Below are 22,811 nucleotides of genomic sequence, written 5' to 3'. Positions count from 1 at the left end.
GAGGTAATATATTGCACATAAGAATTTACAAGCCTTAAGTGTTACCTAAAAAAATAGCATATTATAAAATATGAGCTATATGGTTTAAAACAAAACTAGGCTTGTGTTCTTATATAAAGAATATAACACACTAAAATGAGAAATCTAAAGGCCGAGCGCACACACCAATGTACCCTTCTAAATTTTTAAAACATTGCATAATTATTTTTAATTAATCTGATTTTTTTTCTAAATTTGCTCTAACTCTTTCACCCTGTTGTAGATACATAGAGCCATGCAACTGAACAATTGCTACTATATAATGAGCACGTTATTGTATTTTATATAATAGAAGTTTTAAAAGAAAAACAGTCTATAATTAAATACATTACATATGGCTGATGATAAGTAGTAATGTTAAATATATAACCTGACTTTTGTATAAAAAGTTCAATTATAGTAATGATGCCCACTGTCCCCTCAGTCCTTTAACTATATATCAGGTTTATATTAAATATACACAAATGTTCTGTATACCACCAAAAGGATTTCACTATGCTTGTAGTTGTGCTCAGCAAAGCAACATCTGAAGAGACATCCTTTTGATTCATTCATCTTTAACCACATTATTGAAATTGACCAATAATGAAGATGCAAGTTGGTTATGTGATCAAGTGATTAAGTAAAAAAATCAATATTTCCATGAAAAGGCTCTTCACTGTGGCTATTGCACTGTTGGATACAGCAGAGAGATTTTGATTAATATAGTGGAGGGGGATCTAAGCGAATACATAAACAACAGTGCAAGCAGCTGAGATGTGCCTGGCTGCTTTAGGGGGCAGGCTTCATGAGTAAGACCCTGTACTGGAGAATGGTTGGCCCCTTCTTCATGGAGGAGGGTCCTTTAAATAGAAGATCATTTACTGGCAGATCAACGCACACCAAATGTTGCTTACACAACTATTCCCATATATATATACATATATATATATATATATATATATATATATATATATATATAATATATATATATATATATATATATATATATATATATATATATACATAAGTATAACTAGGTAATGGACTTGCAGTTTTGTATGATTAAATTATATCTATGCATCAAGATGAACATAGACCCTTGTTATAAAAATTAACTTTAACAGGGAGTCACTTCTACATAGTGTGTTCCTAAACAATATTACACATTTTAAAATGTAGTTAAAAGCATGCCTTTGCTTACAACATTGTTAATTCTAAAAAATCATGCCTCTAAAAAACATTAGCTCGCATTGTCCTATATATGAACTTACTGGAGAAGCAAACTGGTAGCTGTCCCTTGGCATTATAGCCAACGAGGAGTAATCACATCCTGCATTGTACACATTGTGGCATTTAAATGTATTCTAGAAAAACAACCAGCAGCAATATCAAAAGTCTTACTGTGCAATCTTTAATTTTTTTATTTCATGTAGTATACTAATAAAAGTAATTTTCTAAAACGTATATGTATGTCTGAGGGTGGGAATCTATTTACAAAAAGTATAATTTAACTCCTGCAAAAGCTGTGTACTTCAATGTTAAAATTCATGTTTTGCAATTTGCTTTGCATACCTTGTTAACTTTCAGTGTTTGAGTTAGTCAACCAGAACTGTATTAAAAGTGATTAACTTTAACCAAGAAAAAAAAAAAGAAACAAAGTATATGTTTTAGTTAAAGGGGCATTTCCTTGTGAGCAGTGCAAGTTGTGTATAAAAAACATACTATGTGATTTATAAATAAGTTTTGATATATATATATATATATATATATATATATATATATATATATATATATATATGATTTATTAAATATAAGATCATTTTATATAGTTGTTGTGTGTGATCAAAACCTGTTAAAACAGTACCCAGTAAGTTTAGCATGTATGGATCTAATGGGAGCATTATGTGATGGTAAAGCCTCTAGCTAGATCACAACACCAGGCCAGGGGTACAATAGAGGGGACTCTTCATGTTCCACTGAGCAGGAGGCAGTAAATGTTGATGTATCCCTTTCTAATAATCCCCACACACAGCCAGGAGTGTGCACCCTGTGTATAAAACAGCAATAATGACCCTAGTACACATCAACATTAGATTCTATGTACACAGTTATAACTATCCCCTTGCAGTCATGGTGCTCAGGCTGCTTTCTGACAATTGCAGAGTTTTCATGCTTTTTCAGCAGATTTACCAAAGGAGTAACTATCAATGACCCAGCCAATCAGTTGCAAGGGGAAGATACTTTATTTATTTATGATTTATCTATATATATCCATCCTGATCATTTAAAGTTAACAGACTCACTTTATATATTAAGATTTGTGTTTCAATTCTGTGCAGCCTTTGTGCCAAAAATCAAAGCTGACTTTATTTTCTTTTTTATCCTAATAAATGTAATTTAGATATTTAAAATATGCAACCCTCTTACAATAATAAAATCTTCCTAATTTATGTTATTTGCATGAAAATGCCAACTTTGGGAAGTTATTTTTCTTTATTTAAAGTTTCTGGATTTGCTAAACTGATAGTGGTGTGTGTAGTTTTTTTTTTTTCTCAAGTCATCAGAATTGGGGAATCATATTCTAGCTGTTAACAAGGCAGAGGAAGTCAAAGATATCGATCTCCTTCAAGTGCAGTGTGATGTGCCTTTGTTCAGAGTGTGCTGGAGAGACAACAAGTCCATGTAAATAAAATGCGCATCACTTGGATGTATTGCATGAGTGACTCCCTAGTCAGGTATTCTGGCCACGAACACTGAACACAACTTTTGCACTTGCTTCCTGTGGATACAGCATGCACACAAGGCTTCCAGATGAAGGAGAAGATCTGTATACACAGATATAGGGATACATGGGATCCACATGCTCAACAAGACACTGCATGCTGCAAATCCGAAAATATACACTAATATTTTCTTCTAGGCATAAACTTCGATCTATAATTTACAACTTATAATATTGCAATATATAATAATATATAACAACAATTATTATAATATAACAACAAGAAAATATTAGAAGTATATAGCAGGCCAGATTTATACACATAGCTATGTCATTAAACAGACTGCATTTAATAACCTAATTCTTTAATGTCTTATTAAAAATCAAAGGACATCTAATGAGGCTTCCTGCTGAGCATTTAGAACAGAAAAAAAGAAAATGACTTTTTTTATAAAAAACTAAGTGTATAGGCACGCACAAAGACATAGGAGAATGCCCGGAACAAATGATGAATACAAATAATCTCATATATATATATATATATATATATATATATTAATATTTATATATATTGTGTGGGGGTATAGATATAACCGTTCAGATCTTTACACTAATTAGTTGTATTATTTTTGCATTCATTTTGAGTTGTGGAGTATTTACGTATTTTAGTGGCAATAAAATCACAGATGCATTTAGCAGCTTAATCACAATAAAATATCGCAGATCTACTTAAATATTGAGTAATAGTTACATTGCAATACATAAATTTGCAGTTATATAGAAAGAAAAAAAGCCTTAATATTTTAAATATGGAGAAAATATATGTAGAGAAATATATATATTGAAAATTTGTATATAGAAATAGTTATATACATACAATAATAATTAAAATAGATTTATATATATAACATTTCTGAATACTCGGGTATGCAAAAAGCATGAATGTTATTAGAGGAAGTCTGTTAATTTACATTAGAGGTAGCACTATAACAAAAGTTTTGATGATTATTTTTAAAGCTCCATGCAGCAATAACCATTTACTATTAGTGATCTGTATTATAAGCTTAGCATTTAAAAAATATATAAAAATCAGCATTTGTTTAATTTGCACAAATTAGTATAACATTAGTTGGCAATTTGTAGATTGTATATTTATTAGGAGATCACCTTCAGGTACTTAGAAAAGAAAGCAGTTTATAACTATTAGATGATGTGTATTTGTTAGGACAATGGTGGTGTATGCTATGTACTATGGGGTCGGTCATTTACAAGCTCTCAATATATGAGGATTCTCCATCAGGCAATGTGAATAATGTAATAAATCTATAACAGTAGGTGTATTGCCAATGGGGGTCCTAGCAGGGCAGGTAAGTGAACGAGCAGCCTACTTACTATGCATTGCTGCAAACGGGTCGTGCTTACAGTGTATTTCCATCGAAGCGATCCACAGATGAATGCTAGCGCCTTGTTTCACAGCAAATCTGCAGTAATCGCCTTATTAATATTATTACATGAGCTGCCTGATCCAATACAATGAGCCACCCTTAGGTCAAATCCCAGATAAGGCTTTATAACTCCTTTAGGGGTGCAGCAGCTCCTCTTCTCCAGGGGTACATCAATGATATGGCAGGACGAGAAAAACTAGACTTTCTTCTAGATCAGCTATTTCCAATACTGTAAAGCGATGGCTCACACCAATGTGATACTATCAGTCCATCGATCTGTATAAAGTCAGTGCTATAAAAATAATGTACGATCAGGATCGCATGGCACGCCTTCACAATACATAATCCACACAGGAAAGTGGCTTCAGGAATAAATCATCATTGCTCCTTACAATCCATCATTCATTCATTCTACAGTTTAATAAAAATTAATGTTTTTTTTTTAGATCTTTTATTCCTTCCTTTAAAAAAGGGATTTGCAGAAAAAAAATCCAAGTTTACTTAATGAAAGTTTGAGAACAATCAGACAAGTCGTGTGTGCTGGAAGTGCTGATGCTTTGTGCTTGGAAGTCCTCCAGGAAGACAGAGGGGTTGTTGGATTCCAGTGGACTCATGCAGGGAGCAGATCGGGCTGCTGAAGATCTGGAGGAAGGAGCCCTCTTCCGGTGTCCCAGGAAAGTTTAAGCAGATGGAGATGGGTGATTGTCAGCGAGCTGATGAGCAGAAGATCCAGTGTGACTTAGTTGCTGCCCAGTGAAGGTATGTGCGCTATGTGGCTTGACATTGCTGGCCCCTTGCTATAGTAACGCTGCTCCCTCTGCTGAGATGATCCCTATGGCTGCTGCTCTCGTCTGCCGCGGCTTTCAGGACCCGATTCATGTGGACAGCGCTCGGGGGGCTAAGCTGTGCCGGGAGGGGGCGTGGTCTGAGCCAAGGCGCCACGTCAATCATCGGTCAACTGTCATTTACTAAAGCCAAAGAAGGGGAGGGGACTTGGGAGCGCTCCTCAGCCAATTGGCTGACTGAAGAGGGCGTGACAGCGAGAAACTGTGATTGGCCGGCGGCCTGCCAATGCGGTTCCGCGACGTCCCATTCATTGAAAACGGCTGGGAGCGTGGAGAAGTTGAGCGGAACAGAGCGCAAGCCCCTCTCTTTATCCTTCGGGGGAATAATGAGGGACGTGCGGGGAATGGGTCTGCCAAGATATGCCGGGGATTCTGCCAAGTGCCCAGCCAGCTACGACTTACACCTACAACACCTCACCCATGTGCTGCCCCGGGGATCAAGGGGTTAACACGTGTTCTCTAATTGCCTATTCCATATGCCATATACCGATCTGTACTGGCATGTGGGCAGCAATTGGCCTGATCAGTAATAATCCCATTTCATGATTTATCACAATGAATGTGTGTCTAATGACATCTCAGCACAATACACTGTCATACAGATAAATATAGAAATATAATATAAAACATAAAAAAATATCATAAATATAGAAATATACTAAATATAGAAATATAATAAACTAAATATAGAAATATAATATACTAAATATAGAAATATACTAAATATAGTAATATATGGTGATTTACTAAAGTAGATGAGGATCTGTTCACAGCAAAATGTGAAAAGTATTGACTTACTTCCCCTGCAAATGATTGGATAATTAAAGTGATTATTCATATAATTTATTATGTGAAGATACCTAAATCCATTAGTAAAAAAGCCTCAGTGTTGTGTTTTATGTGTTGAAGTATCCAATTTCCACACTCAGGTTATAATAAAACATCAATTGAACAGACTATGAAGTCACTCTAGATCATCCCATCTCTCCAGAAAATCTCTATATTTGCTTCAACACTGCATAATCCCCCAACGTGGTCTTACTGCTATGGTGAATTACAAATAAATGCCTCTGAAAGTAGCAAGCAATCTAAAATCCAAACCAAGCGTGGAAAACTTCAATACATTTTATCCTTTTTTTCACCATACAATAAATTCCCATGATACCAAGTACTAGAACATTTTATACAGCGAAGAAATGTAAGTGAATAAAGTACAGATGGTCTGTTTTTAAGGGACCACTAATAGTTTTCTTTTCTATACTTTATTGAAAGGAGGTCATATTGAGATCATTGAAGGTGTTTTGTGCCGTAGAAATAATTGGGTATACACTATTTTTGGGGATACGTATGCCAAAACTATTATACAAAATATATATAAACAATAATAAAAAAATATAATAATCCTCTGCAATGTCCATTTACTGCTCTGACCCCAGACAGGTACTCCTATGTAGCCTATACAGCTGCTCTGTGCATACATTGTCATAGGGGTATTAAGTAGAAACAGTTCTCATTTTATTTCAGCTAATCACTCCACATTGGCAGCCTAAATTCTAACAAAAAAGCTTTAAAAGCTTTAAAGACGACTTGCTTTCCACTTGACAGTTCTCCTTTTACATAAATATATATACATTTGTGTGTATAAATAAATACATTTATTTACTGTAGTTTTATGACCCAAACTAATAGTGGTAATGAGAAATTAATGATATATATATATATATATATATATATATATATATATATATATATAAATATATATATATATATATATTATATTTTTTAATTTAGTTTACACATTTATTCATGGAGAGAAAATATAATTGGATCAAATAAAAAAAAACACAGTTTCCTAAGTTAAATTAGCAGACAATTCATTTACAGAGAACCTGTTCTAAATTCCAGAGATCAATACCTTCATCTCACTAATGTACAATAAAATAATGCCGATTTTTGCAGCTAGCATGTAATAAAGAAGCTTTGCGCTTTATTTTCGTTCGGAATGCCCCAACACTTTCAGCATTTCTCCAGGTATAATAAGCCTGGAATCTAAATGAGATATGAATCTGCATAATCAACTGTCAGACGTGCTAAAATAAGAAATAACGCATGGAAATCCACATATAAATTCGCTATAACACCGAGAAATCCGGCTGCTGAATTGGACAAATAGGAGAACTGTAGATTTAAATCCTAAAAAAATAGTTTCCCGAATTTTAAATTATTTCTTTCAACGGTAACGATGCAAATATCTTACAATGCTAAAAATAAAACAATATAATTAAAAAAAATTATAAAGTCCAAATTTTATAAGGAGTAGTATGGTAAGATTAAACTGTTGAAACTCTTGTGCCAGTGTGCCAATTGACCTTTGTGAGGATGAGCTGAAGTCATCATACATTTAAGTTACTGCTAGGTACATATATAATAAAAATATATGTAATATATACATCTATATAATAATATTAATATACATTTGTAAAATTATTTTATGTATTTTTTATATAGGACAATATAAGTTTCATTTTGGACAATTTATTATTGAAAAAAAAAAAAACTGAGCAACTCTATATAACAAAGTCTTATATAACATATTTGGTGATATAATTATAAACTTATTTTTATCCCTCCATCTGTTGCAGGCCTGACGGTTAGACACAGGTATACTACCATAAGAAACACTTGTTTTCCGGCTGTCACCCAAATACTACAATGCACAGTATATGAAGCTTGCTAACCTGGAAGCTTCGTTATTGCGCCTTGCAGGAAACAGATGCCACTAAAGAGTCACTTGTTTCTCATCTGGTAACACACAGTTCCTGTAAGATGTCCTTATATTATATACAGGATTTTAATTACATATATAGGAGTCTAGTTAGCAGTACACCCCTATTAATAGTTTATTCATGTCTGTAAAGTCAAAGCTACTCATCACAAAATATTGATTTTATTATTTTGGTTATTAAAAAATATCATGGTGTAAAAATGTTTAAAAAATCCCTGTGCTGTTTTTCTTACACCACTGAAAAACGAAACAACTATAGAGAAAACTAATGTATATAAGATCATTATTGCCATCCTTCTGATATATGGAAGAGGCTTCCTCAAAATTGTGCACAGAAAGATTTTTAGCAGTACAGTGTATTCATCAGGAGATTTAAAAGAGTACTTTTTCACTGTAGCTTATGTTCATTTTAATCGACCTTAGCTAAATCTTCTGCCTTTTCAATTCCCCTGAGCTTAACTGGGTATTTAGAATCAACTTAAACTAACTGCTTTGGTACACAGGTTTAAACTCACCTCCTATAATGTGGATTTGTCAGTATAATCTGACGATTGTCTGAAAATCACAACAATATGCTAAAGATCTGATTGCAGCAAAAATGTTCTGTTGGGAAGTGAAAATAAATCTTTTTTTTTTTTCATAAAGCATTAGAATAAATACAAATAGCTTCCTTTTCTTAAATCCCTAAACTCTGTAATGTTATTCTGTTGTTCACAACTGGTGCTTATTTTGATAGGAAGCATCACTATAAATGAGCATAGCAGTTAAAAAGATATATATATATATATATATTATTCATATTATTAATAATAATAATAAATTAGAACAATGTTCTATATATTTTTTATTATTGCACATGCTTTACATTTCATGAGTATTAAAAGAGAATATCATTTATTTGCCCTTTTATAAAAAAATTGGGGGATTTTCTTTGCTTAAGGAGTAATTTTATTCTGATCTTGTAACCCTGTTTTATTTTTAAAGACCCAGAAATGATCAAAAATAAAGTGCTGGAACCTGAATAACTAAAGATAATACAAGTTCTCATAATGTAACCCCTGCACTAAAATACAACTAAAGTGCATAATATAAAAACTTTGATCGGTAGCAAATAATGCATTAAAAATATACAGTACACAAGGGAACAGTGGATGTCCCTGTGTTTCATTAGTAGATGGTTGTAAAAAAAAGGGAAGTCAGCATTAAAAAAAGACTATTTTGATTTGCCATTGCAGAAGTTTATTATATATTTCATTGCTTAATTAATCTAAATCATTTTCTGAGCTTTATATGATTGTTAGGGTTCAATCACTACATATATTTGATTTTACGAATATTACAACAGGTAAAAGGTTGTGAAATAATAAGAAGCCACATTGTAATACAACATTTGTAAAGGAACAGGCACTCACAAGGAAGTTTTCAAGACTATTAGAAAGTTAGAAGATAGAAATGCCACTGGCTTTTTTGTCTTCTTTCATGCTTGAAACTTTCATTTATTATTTTATATGTGTAAACTGCCAAGATTATTGTGGCTACTTTGATTTTATTGTGTTTGGGTTTTGTGCTTTCATATTGGTTGCAATGTGCTTTTTTTTGAAGCCCAAGGCAATACATCTTGTTACTAGACTATTCATTGTCACATTGTAGTTCATAAAGCAGACATTAGGGGGAGTTCATTCCAAGCTGTTTCCGAAGGTAAAGGTAAGCAAGTCTAAAATAAATGATTTTCAAGTTTTCCATTGTTGGGAAAAATCAAGATAAAGTTTACATTTTATTTGTCCATGAACTCAAATAAAATGGCTCAGCATCTAGATCTAGAACGCTGTTTATGTATTTAATAAAGTATCAACATTGTCTCAATTTTATATAATGTTTTGTTAAAAAATATGTATGCTCCCTGCTAGATCAGGCAATAAAATGTATTAGAGGATCATTTTGTCAGATTGTACCAAAGTCATTAGTCATCAGGGTAGGATGGTAACCATGTTCATATTTTACCAATGCATACCAAAAGATTCCTATATGACATGCTTTCAACCTTAATCCATAGCTCCATAATCCAGCTTTAGTCAAAATAAGAATGTCCATAGGTTAGCATAGACCTTTAGACATTTTTAGCTAATATTCTTTTGTTCCAATGAGCTGACACACTAAGGAAATCCACAAAACATACATGCAATGTCTAACATACAAGTTAGCATGTCTATATATCTAATGGGCATGGGTAATTTGTTCAGCAGTCAGGTTTCTTCCTGTCCCCGTGACATCTATTGTCCAAGGACAGCTTTAATCTATTCAGAGCAAGTTTATTGGTAGATCTGCAATTCATACAAATCAGCTTAGTACATTACTTTACATGAGTACATCATACAACTATTCCAACTCAAACTTTGAGTATCATGGATTAGTAACATTTGCTCTTTTCTGGAATCTGTCATTAATTGTCTATCAATAATATGAAAATAAAGCTAAAGAAATTCCAAATAAACAAAAATAACACAGCTATCATATTGTTGGTTTTGTTTCCTATAAGTGAGGGTTAAGATAATATTGTGTTAGTATTGGTGCTTGGGGCAAGACATTAAAACATGTTGTAAGGTTGTTATGGTAAGGGTGTGAATGTGGCCAGGGTGGGAAGTACATACAGTTGTAGAAATAAGGACAAAACAGCTGGATAGGAGCATTTCTATCATATTTTATTTATATTATTTGGTCTGATAGTCAGTGATACACTCAAATTGCCCAAGGATAGTTTTACATGAAAGATTGTACATTGGATCAGCTGTGCATGTTTATGTAAAATGGGCAGCAATGGAGCAACCAGCTTATCCCATTGAAAGGGTAATGTTTCCCCTAAGAAGGGTTGTACATGGAGAGGTCAGGGATTGACCACAGACATAGAATTCTATCCAAACATAGCTGGAAGGGTCACTCATCATGTCTCTGAGCACCTTCAGATTTCCTTGTACACAAAGAGAATTCTGTATCATATTGAAATAAGGTCTTCCTGAAGACATTTCACGTAAATTACATATTAGACATTGGTTTGGTGTCTCCACCTTAAGTTTGGTGAGATACATGAGTTAGTTGCAAGGCATCCTAAAGCCAGATGGACCCACCTTCACAATGCAACCCCCCTTATACATTCCCATTATGCAGCACTACTAGAAACATTAAAGTTTGGGTTAGGCAATCCTTCATACTTAAGTGATCTAAGAGGGGCCAGACAATGGCACAACTAATCACAGCAGGGCACCCTAGTGATGGGGACAGGTTATTTAACCTTCCACACTGGTTGTTGCCCTGGATAAAAGCTGGCCAGCAAGATGGGGGGTCCCCAAAAGACAAAAGATTATAATCCTTTCAAGCCAACTTATTTCATATCCATGAGTAAGTCTAAGAGTAAAATGCAAATATGTCACAAAAACATACAAACTTTGCCAGACTCAATATGATTGAATTATTGCTAATATAAGGAAGATACTTAAGCCTGTCTTACACACTGAAAGGAAATAGTTCCTAATACTAAACCATATGTATGTTGTGGAGGTACATTGTTTTGTACTAGTCATGACATCAAAAGTACATAGGGGCAATACTTAGCAAATGGAGGGTATACCAGTGCAAGATTAGAAGTTCCAGAATATTTTATATGTACCATGGCATGATGTTTTGTATATATATGTAATATCTATTTTCAAAGGGGTCAGTAATACCGGGTCAATTAGTAACTTCTATCAGTTATCATAAATCAGTTGTAGTCTCTGAAATTTGCTTACTGCATGCTTGTAAAATATTGTCCAAAAATAAAACAGGCGATGACCTCTGAGAGTGCAATGTTCCTGACATCAACTACCACCCTAGCCAAAGGCAGTGCCAACTTTGTGCAGGCAACATATTGGGTTACTATCTAATGGTTCTTGGCCATGTACATATGTTGTCTAACAGGGATCAGACTTTGATATATTGCTTATTCAGGGTTCATTTACTATTCTATGTTAAAGAGGTGGCAGTGGGTCATGGGTATAAATAACATAGCCAGAGCAGTTATCTCACATTTATGATAGATCTTGATGTGTTCTTCAATGCAACCAGAATCTTTCTCCTTATTATACTTTTTATTGATGTGAAATGCCTTTTGTTATGCCTTTTTGTTGAACCCTTTTTGTAGTTTTTTGCTTTAACATTTTAATAAAAAAAATTGAAATAATCTTAGAGACCAGACCATTTTTTTCCCTCTCACTGCTACAAATAAATAATGCTACTACAGTCCCAACAATTACATACTTCTCCCGCTATGCATTTTTGGGATCCTGATATAATCATCGGACTGGATCTTAAGGACTGATTTGGAATGTTAATTACATTTTTAAGGACAATCATAATGTAAGGACAATATTAATGTACATTGTGACAGGTCAGTGATTCATAAACTTTGCATTACATATATATTTATGGCACAATAGTTTTCTCTTAAAAAATAATTTAAACCAAAAAGTGATAAATATTTATTACAAATAAACATTTATCCAAATAATCATTTTTTTTATCTTGATAACTAATGCTATTATTTTTGTGATTGAAGTGTACATACATACTACCACAAACATTGATAATGTAACATTTATGCAGCAGATTGAACTGATCCATGTTATAAAAGTGAATAAAAACAAATATATATTTTATAAATAAAAATGAACACATTTTCAGTTTTTCACATTGCTGCAGTTACATTGTTGTATTTTTTTACACAATTTACAAATGAGATTGACAACCTACAAGAACTCATAACAGCCCATAAACAAGAACAGGATTTATGCTTGCACATGACTGGGTTTTCCACATCTCATTCATCAAGTTAAATGAACAGAAAATTTGCAAGGTGAGCATTTTCTACCCCTTTAGTTAAAAAAAAAAAAACCCAATTAGTTATAGAAAGTAAAGTTAAATGCAGACAGTATCCCAAGGGAGGGAATTGAACCCAAGGTTTCAGTATTACTTGGCTTATGCGCTAAGCACTTAAGCGCCATACTGCCTGAAGCTAAACCCAACGTTGAGAGCCCATATCCCGTTACATTTACATGCATTTTGCATCTGGTTTGCATGCTATACTACCGAAAATAATGATACTGAATTTTCCTTGCTGTTGCTGTTGCTGGGCTTTCTTCAAAAAAGCTTCCAAAACACATAAGTGTAAATGGACGCTGTTCCTCTGAAGCCCGCCATCACTTCCAATCAGCCTCTTTAAAAGCTGCCAGTCAAGGCCTATTTATTTTAATGTCTTAAAGTTCATTTCCTGAATATAGTGAGAATTAGAGCTTCAAGCCTAAATGATATCCTTACTTGCAGAGAAATACAGATTTTCTTTTTTTTTAACTTTTTATTTAAAAAAAAAAACATGTTACTGTCTAATTTGAATATGAATTGTCTAATATGTTTCTCACTACCTCAAAATGACATTTTGAATTAACTCTGTCCTCCTAGCTCTTTCCTGCAGCTCATTTTACTAACAGATAAGATGTTCACAGTTTGACCATCTTAATTTGCATCTGCAGCTTAATAAATAGCTCTCTCAGAGCACAACTGACTAGTGTTTGTATTGGAGTATAACAAGCTAAGTCCACAAAAATTGCCTTTAGTGAGAACCATTCACCACAAAGTACATCAAAATGTAATGGGCATGTTTATAGGAAAGAACTAAAGGAAAGGACGATTGTCTGTGGTCCATATAGCATTCAAATGTCTTATTAAATGATCCACATCCCTTTGTTATGTACAGAACAAGATACCAGAGCCGTAGCTATTTTTGTAGTGCGGGTCTTTGTAGCCACTTAGTATGTAAAACCTCAGACATTGTATATACCAGTAACCATTTAGGACTTGTGACATCATTCATTATTTTTTGTTTGTTTAACTTTTGAACAATTGCACAGAATTCAGTAGAGATAATAAAAAAGGATTTCTAATAACCCAAAACCCTGCTAGTTTTGGTTGGTTGAGCTAAGCTGTAATTATATTAATTATTATATATGAATATATATTATTGATAGATTATAAAGAAAAAAGGAATGAATGCAGATTCTAGACAAAACAAGTACAAAAAATTATGACTCATGATGGAAAAATTAGCCCTAAAATATGAGCTCTTAATATATTTAAAAAATTAAAATCTGCTTTAACATGTTAAAGTGACTTCTAATGTTTCTAATGTTCATTAAAATATTGACTGATGGTTCTGTTATGAAGGTGCCCCTATGATAGGGTGAAATGGTCAGTATCTGTCTCCTAGCTGAACTCTGGCATTGTCAGCCATGCTCTCCCAGTGGAGACTACAAGTGGCCACGGGGATGGCCACTCATTTGTTGGCAAATGTTTTTAATCCTGGGCCAGATCCATACCAGGTTTGCTGGGTTCCCAGGTTCACCCATGATAGGCTATCTTCTTTAGGCTTTGGGAGCTTTGATAAATCAGGCCCAGTGTATCAGGCCCAGTGTATAAATTATATACTGTAAAACATTTTAAAGTATATCCCATATAGTATAGGTGGTAATCTCTTTATGGATCTGCTGTATTTCTTGTTCTTTCACGTTATACAGTTACCATTTAATTGTTCACAATCTCCCCCGAACCCTAATAGGCACTTTTTTTGCTAGTAAATTTGCTTATAAAATAATTACATCAAAATTACAAATTGCCATTATCAAGAGGTGTTGCAAAACTCTTGTGGACCACAATGTACAGCATGCTCCAGGACCTCATAACAACAGCCTCATTATGTTTTCTCCCTAAAGAAAATAATAAATGATCCTTTTGTTGCAGCTGAGCTCATATTAAAACTGTGCTTCATTTAAAGTAATCACACAGATCAATCAACCAAGGTGAACTGCAATAAAATTACTGGTATGTACAGAGCCTTATATACTTATGAAGAAGCAAAATCAATGGTGACCACCATTCCCTTCACTGTCCAGCACCTAGTAGTGTCCTCTGATTAACAATCAAATCCAACCCAAACAAAGGATGAACAGTGCATTTCCTAGCACTATAAAAGATAAGTGAAGTGCCCAACCCACCACATGTTTAGTGGAAGTCTAGACAAATTTTATTACTGTATAATATTTGTTATAAGAACACAAATGTTTTAGCTTACAGTAAGTTAGGTAGTCGTAGACAGTTTTTATTATTATTGACTGGGTCTAAGAAACTGAAAATGGTCTTTCTTCTCATTTAAATTGAAGAACGAAAACAAGGTGGCGATTTAACATATCCACTGCCACCAAATATCATGTCTACTGCTCTGGGGATTTTGTAAAACTTATTTTAAACTTTAAAACTTTTTTAGCTTTCAAGGTGGATCTCTCTACTGACAGAGACATCTGTCCATCCATCCATCTTGCTATGAGGGGCCAACAGTTCTCTTGCAGCAGTCAAGAAGGAATATAAGTGGAAATACTTTAGCTATGTTAAAAAATCTTCCACCTCACACATCTCACTATCAATTATGGCATTTTGAAAATTAAAATTGCAGTGTATTGTTATCTTCTATGTACACTACCAAGAATCACTCCTCTTGAGCAGAATCTTTTAAGCTGCATACACACGTGCAATTCTTGTCATTGGAAAGGATCTTTCACAATCCTTTCCAACGATAAGAACCACAAGATGCATGAACGAGTGCTGTACATACAGCACCGTTTTGCTCTATGGAGAGGGGAGGGGAAGCCTCCCTGCTCCCGGCACCCTGCTGCGTGCTCTTCCCCTTCCCTTGCATTAGGATCGCTCGTCGTTCATCGTTCGTGGATCCGCCAGGACGGATCGATGGACGATGAACGACGCCGACTGTACACACGCCAGATTCTCGCCCGATATCTGGCCGATACCGATTATCGGGCGAGAAAAATTTGACGTGTGTACGCAGCTTTAGAGATGGATGAAAAAATATATTACATGGCCACTCAATTTCAAATAAGTTTATAGGTATTTGGTAGACACATACTGCTGGGGAATATGGGGTACAGGGCTGTTAGGAAGAATCAAAACTTAACACAGAGTCGTTATTAATATTACAATGGCAGCACTACACATAAAGCAGCTATATTATCTTCAATAGCATATTTAGATTTGTAAATATTACAAAAAAATGAACATACAGGCCTTTGTCATTGGATGTTTCAATGGATGTTTGATGTTTCAGTTTGACATCAGTGTGAGATGCTTTTGAGCATATTTATAATTCATTTACGGGTGCATTTGACCTGTAGCTGACTTTTTTCTCATCTGAGTTTGACTTCCTTCAACCCATTTTTGCCATAACATTGCAAAATTGAATTGTATGGGAATGCCAAACCATTTTAAGGCAAACTAAAACCCAACATTGGCTCTTGTTGTTTAGAAGAAAACTATGATGGGACTTGTAACATTAGGATGTGTCCAGTGAAACTGGCCTCATACTTTAACCAAGCCACAGGCATCATATGTTCTAAAAGCGCTCGTTCGTGAGTTTTTTTACTAACTTGGAGTTTTTTTTTAATTTGCTGCCATAATATTCCATTGTTTTGGCCAATTTGGACAATGATTTCATGTGTTAAAGTTTCTCCATTACTGAACACCATGGACGCCATGATGACCTGCAGGAGTAGGCATGGATGTGGTATTTGCTTGGGCAGCAGTCTAAGATGTGAAAGCTATATTTCTGATGCTATGATGGTTCCGGTAATGAATTTCCTAAAATTATTCATAAAAGAAAAGGCTCTGGTTTGAATACCCCTCTGACCAGACTTCATTCCAAGTTCATCTGGAGTTCCATTCTAAATTCAAACCTGACACGAGCTAGGAGTCACTCCGACAGAAAATTTATTAACTTTTCATGTTATTTTATTCTGTGTTGTATAATAAAAGGACCCAGTAAAAATTATACATATTAGCAGTTTATTACTCCAATTTGCCTGTATTTCACACACAATCGTTTTCAAATCAATTTGACTATTTTCCCACACAATTTAGGTATGTTCACACATATCTATATATTTACTTCTATATATTGTTGTGTCTGTTGTAATAAATAATTGTTTTCCCCTTCAGGTTGAGTCACTGTAGACCTCACAGTCACAGGATTGTTACAGCATGCTAGTGTTTTTGGAGACTCCTGACAGATCATCTTCTGTGAGAAACCCTTGTTTGTAACTGTTCATTACTCACGCACACAGTGATTATCACTAAATGCTCAAATTCTTGTCTTACTGACAGATAAAGTATTGCATTTGCCTAGCACTGCTGGATCATTTGCAGCATATATTTAACACAAATTTATAATCAAAAACAATGTTGGGGTGATTTGTTAAAGAAATGTCAATCCAATGAATGCACAATGCCTTAACGCATGATGCCTTAAATCAAAGGCATCAAAGCTTTTTTGCAACAATAGCAGCCAGTCTACCATTACTGGGTCACATTTAGGTTTTAGGGACTGATGTATAACAGCAGAGTCAAAGAGTGGCCACTATTGTCTGAAGAGGGTAGCTACTAGCCTATCACATGACAGATACCAATACTATAAAAGAGAAAGTAGAACCCAAAAGGTTATGGTGGGAATGGGCTAATGGGACCCAAAGAAAACTATCCACTGAACCATTTCTTAGATTAGTTTATTGTTTTTAGAACAGATGGTATTCACATGTTTTGTCCCATCACAATGTCCAGAAATAAGGTATTGTTACTCATTTTAGGATAGAGGAGAGAACTATGCCAACTGTGCATCAGAAACTACTGCTGTATATCACAGATACACAAAAAAATTATTGCATACTGCATAGCCTGTTTTAGACCGTATTTGTGGGATATGTGAAAGACACAGATGGGAATACCTTTGTTCTAAGAAGACATAGTTACATATTCAGGTTCATCAAGTTCAACCACTTGGGAAAAAAACATACCTCAGATAAAAACCCTATAGACATAGTTGATCTGGAGGTCTGGAGGAAAGCAAAAAAACCCCTGGTACAATTTGGAAATGCACCTGGAAAAATCCCAATCCTGTGAGGCAATCGGATGTTCCCTGGATCAACAGTCTCTGTTATCTTTACTTTAAAACTTTAAAACCCAGTTATATTTTGTGCTTCTAGAAAATAATCCAGCTTTTTCCTAAAGTAATCTATAGTACTCTAAAACTACTTCCTGAGAGAGCCGATTCCACATTTTCACAGACCTTGCATTGAAGAATCCTTTCCTTATCCGGAGCTTAAATTTCTCTTGTTCAAAGAAGTCCAGCCTCAAACTTTTCAGCCATGAGGAGGCCTTAAAATCATTTTCAGGTGTCGAGGAATCCCTACTATAAAAAATGCTATTGGAATTGGTTGCCAGTGGAAAGAATGCCCCCAGGATTGGTTTCATGCATCTGTGCAAGCATTGTTGGACCCTGGAACTATGCAAGCAATATCCTACAGGAGGTCAATTAGCCACAGCTTAAGCAACCCCTGGCAACTTCTGGAGTTTTGGTTCCACTGAAACCTGGTTGAGAATGACTGCTTTTGTCTTTTATCACAATAACCTTTTGAGTTCTATTTCCTTGTCAGTGCCCAAGCCTACTCCAAGGCAGCTATTGTTTCTATACACCGCATTACACTAATGCTGCTATACACTAATGACAAACAAGCAAGTATGCAGTTTAGAATACATGACTCTACAATCTTAGGCTGTATCTGTGGTATAAACTAATGGTTTTAAATTCAGAGTGGGCTATAGGGTGTAAAGGCATGATTTGCATGGCTACGACCACGATTCTGAAATGGGGAAAAATATTCCTAGTTTTGGGATATGTGGGAAAAAATAAACACTGGTCAGTTGAACTTTTGAAAAACTAAATGGTTTACATGACTACTTAGTTCTGTATGTATATGGTAGGTTGTATGATAGGCATTTATTCACCCTTGTTAGAGTACTGCGTAGTTCTTTTACACTCCAAGACTGGGGAAGATAGACTATAATAGGCGAACCTGAGATCAAGTAAATCTGTAATAGATCATTTGCCCAATTTTTGGCAAATGTTTTCAGTCCTAGACCAGATCCATTTCAGTTTCAACCATGATAGTCTATCTTCTCTAGTCATAGAAAGCATTGATAATTCTGGCCCTCTGTGTGGTGTTTCACTTTTCAAGTAATATTTCATTGACAATTATATTACTAAAATCTCCTTTGTGTTGCATTTCTGGAGCATTAACCTACACCTCGTTTCTCTACATGATCATACATGCATATTGTTTTTTTCCGGTACACATTACCTCATTTATTATTAGTAGTTAAACATCGTCCTGGCACCATGTTTACATTTTATGGAGTACATACATGATATGGTAAAATATGTGTCTTTTAAACCATTCTGTATACCTAGTTTTATTTATAACAGTAGTCGCCAATCTTTTCGGACCGAAGGACCACTAGATTTACCAAAATGTAAGAAACTTCCCCTTTAGTGATGTCATGATGCCGGAACCTTCCCATCGAAGGCTCAGTCCAGAGACACAACTCACCCACTTCCCTGAGCCTGCGATCCATACGGGTGACGTGCTCCGTGGCTGTGAATGGTGTGTCCCCCAGGTGTCCAGAGACACAACCCACCCACTTCCCTGAGCCTGCGATCTGTACAGGAGAAGTGCTCCGCGGCTGTGACCGGTGTGTCCCCCCAGTGTCCAGAGACACAACCCACCCACTTCCCTGAGCCTGCGGTCCATACGGGAGACGTGTTCCGCGGCTGTGACCGGTGTATCCCCCCAGTGTCCAGAGACACAACCCACCCACTTCCCTGAGCCTGCGATCCATACGGGACAAGTGCTCCACGGCTGTGACCGGTGTCCCCCCCCCCCAGTGGTCCTTCTCCTGACCGCTCGGAGGCGCACCAGCCAGAGCCATGGACCACCAAAATTTTCCCAGACCACCGGTTTGCGGCTGCTGATTTATAACACATATTTAAAATTCTCATAAGCATAAACATTTATTTTTTTCTGATATTCATGGTGGAAAGAGGACCAAAAACCAGTGTAGGTGCATTAGCAATATGAAAAGTCCTCCAATTAGTATTCAGGAATTATAACTGCCATATTCAGCCTCAGGCATTGGTATGATTACCCTTCCCTCTATTGTTCCCTCATATCCTCAGAGTCAAGACAGAGCTAGACAAATTTATACAAGTACTACAGATGAATATATACTAAAGACACACAAACCCAAATATGGCAAATCAGACATGCTACTTTTACTTGACTGTGCCTCATTTATTGGGAGCCCACAAGATCAAGTCAAAAATCATCTATCTCTCAGCTCTAATTCTCTTCCGTGACTTTACTCAACCCTGGCAGACCTCCGTGACAGAATACATGATGCAGAGCTCAGCTTGGAAACATTGGATTCTCCACACATGTATAGGGGATGCCAGCACATGTGCCAATCAAGCATTTTATGTGCACATCTCTACAAACTGGAAAGTAATAGGGAGCTACAGGTCAATGGCATTCTTTTGCAATAAGTATTTATTTAAAAAAATGTTTTATGAAATAATGAACTGCACAGCATGGGCTGCCTTGAAAGAGTATATGGATTAGGTAACAAATTGCTAACTGTAACATCACCATTTTCTGGTTTTTGCTATCCAAAATTTTCCTGTATGTTACAACAACATTTTCTACATAATGTTTCTAAGAATGTATATTCTTAGCAAAGTTAGCTGACTGTGCTTTACTCTGATAGCATTCACAATGTATATTTCCATTTCCACCTAACATATTTACAATGCACAGAACACAGTCTGTTACTCTATGCTAGCACTAAAGCCTTGATGTTTCAATAAGCACATATGCACATCAAAAAAATAATAACCCAAAAATGTGCTCTTAATTGTACCTTATCATGCTAAAAAAATGCTGTTGTATATTTTTATTATTAATATTAATAATATCTGTATCGTAAACGTTATTCCATTTTTGTGTACAAATTAATATAGAACGCTGAGACAAAATGATGTATATATAAAAGCAACAAAGAAACATCATCTTATAGTATTCATGAACTACATGACAAATAGGCATTACGCCCTTTTATTGCCAGAATTGCAGAAGCAGCATTTTATACATATCGTACTTTGCTGGGTTTATCCAGAAATAACAGGTATTCCCACTACCAGTGGATGTTAGAGATTCAGACACATCAACAAAGCATTTTTAAATAATATATTTTTTTCCTAGCAAACTGGCCATGAGAATGACAATTCCTGCAGCTATTTAGCAGGTGGAGCATGTTTGAGTACCCAGACAATGGACTGCCTGCCTTGAAGACAGCATGAGGGAGTCCTAATTAGAAGCCCACTGGAAACTAAATATATGTAGTTTAGTTGAGACCTGATCCATGGGGGTCACTTAAAAAATGCAGAGATGCTTCTCAATATTTAGAGAAATGCACGGCTACCATGGGCACCCATTCACAGATGTCCCTTTTACATTGTTTGTAGCATGTCTATGCAGACAACTGACATGACAGATAAAATGCAATTTACAACAGAAATAGGAGCATTTGAAAGGGTAGAAAAAAATCAATTCCTAACTCCCATTATCACCTTACTTTATTATAAATGTTTTCTGTTTCTTAAATCTGTAGATTAGAACTTCACAGACAGAAAATAAAAGTCTTTTTTTTAATAATCTGAGTTAATCATGTATGAGATCAAAATGACACCCATGGATTTCATATTATTTGAGCTAGAATAAAAAATCTATTTTTACAGAAATCACGTCGAAAAATCTATACTTCTATACATACACAACAGAACATTACCATCAAAATGTATGGCCTATGTATATAGCAGATGACCCATCTGGTACCTCGTATTGGAGACTTATACTGCTATTACTACTACTTAAACTCGCTGAAGATGTTTTAATGTCTGGATGATAGAAGAATGATTGACCTTGTTTATGAAACCGCCTTGTGTGTGATATGACAGATGGAGGAGAAATGGGTTTACCTTTAGAAACAGAAGACCTCTGCCTATAGGCGGCAGAAGGAAAGATATAACCTTGTTACTAGACATACATTTTGTACTTATTATGAGCACAAAAACAACCACTTTGTGCCAGTTTATTTACACATTGTCACAATACTATAAGTCCATGTACAGATGCTCTAATGACAGTAGAAATGAACTAGCACTTTACAGACAAGCTGCTCGGCTACTGGCAAGCAGTCTGTTCTGTTCTATGGAGAGGGAAGGATGAGCAGGAGGCGCTCCACTGCAAGGACTACAATAGTACCCATTATCGGCCATAGTGACACCATACAGTGTGGGACACCGGACATTAAATTTGTCACCCTAAACGACCATTATTGATCATCTCCATTAGCCTCCATATTTAAGCCAAGTTAAAGTGGATCTAAATCCAAACACATTACCAAGATAATTTGTTGCACATGGTTCTATAATATCAAAAAGTTTATTCTATTTTCAAATATCCTATTTTTGATATAATCTTACAATCACTCAAGGTGTGCACAGATACTTTCAAAATTTAATCTATTATTATATATTCTGCTTTTAATTTAATTGCACAGTTGATCAAGGTGTATTATTATTATTAATATTATTATTATTATTATTATTATCCTCCTGGGCGTTACACTGAGGTCTAGATTTCTGTTCCAAAAGCGTTACACTGTTTTTCATTAAATTGTTTTTTTTTTAAATTGTAGACCTGTAACTTACAGAAATATGTCCGAACAGGGTTCTAGTAGATATCATGAATATAAAAACACACACAATCATGTAAAAAAAAAAATACTTTTAATAAAATTAAATAAAAGACACAAAAAATTAGCTTAAACAAGAATACATAAATAAATGAAAAATACTGAAAATGCAATAATTCGGTATACTGTATAGTAATATATTTTTCTAAAACACCTCCCTAGTGTCTGTCATATACCTATAGACAAAACCACATAAATATATT

General features: G+C 35.0%; 1 protein-coding gene across 3 annotated transcripts in view; it reads right to left on the bottom strand.

Annotated features, from left to right (window-relative positions):
- Positions 1–22,811, bottom strand: part of PAX5 (paired box 5) — a 157,256-nt gene that overhangs the window by 119,112 nt on the left and 15,333 nt on the right. Inside the window, exon 1 of one of the 3 annotated variants that reach the window (XM_072404537.1) lies at positions 4,136–5,048. The exons of the other annotated variants lie outside the window; for them this stretch is intronic. Coding sequence (XP_072260638.1) covers positions 4,136–4,178 — 43 coding nt within the window. The 5' untranslated portion in view covers positions 4,179–5,048. Of the gene's footprint in view, positions 1–4,135; positions 5,049–22,811 lie in introns of those variants that run through there. 3 annotated transcript variants of the gene reach the window in all.

The sequence above is a fragment of the Pyxicephalus adspersus genome, chromosome 3 (assembly GCF_032062135.1).
Source record: "Pyxicephalus adspersus chromosome 3, UCB_Pads_2.0, whole genome shotgun sequence".
Classification (NCBI taxonomy): domain Eukaryota; kingdom Metazoa; phylum Chordata; class Amphibia; order Anura; family Pyxicephalidae; genus Pyxicephalus; species Pyxicephalus adspersus.
This window is presented reverse-complemented; position numbering and strand designations above follow the sequence as displayed.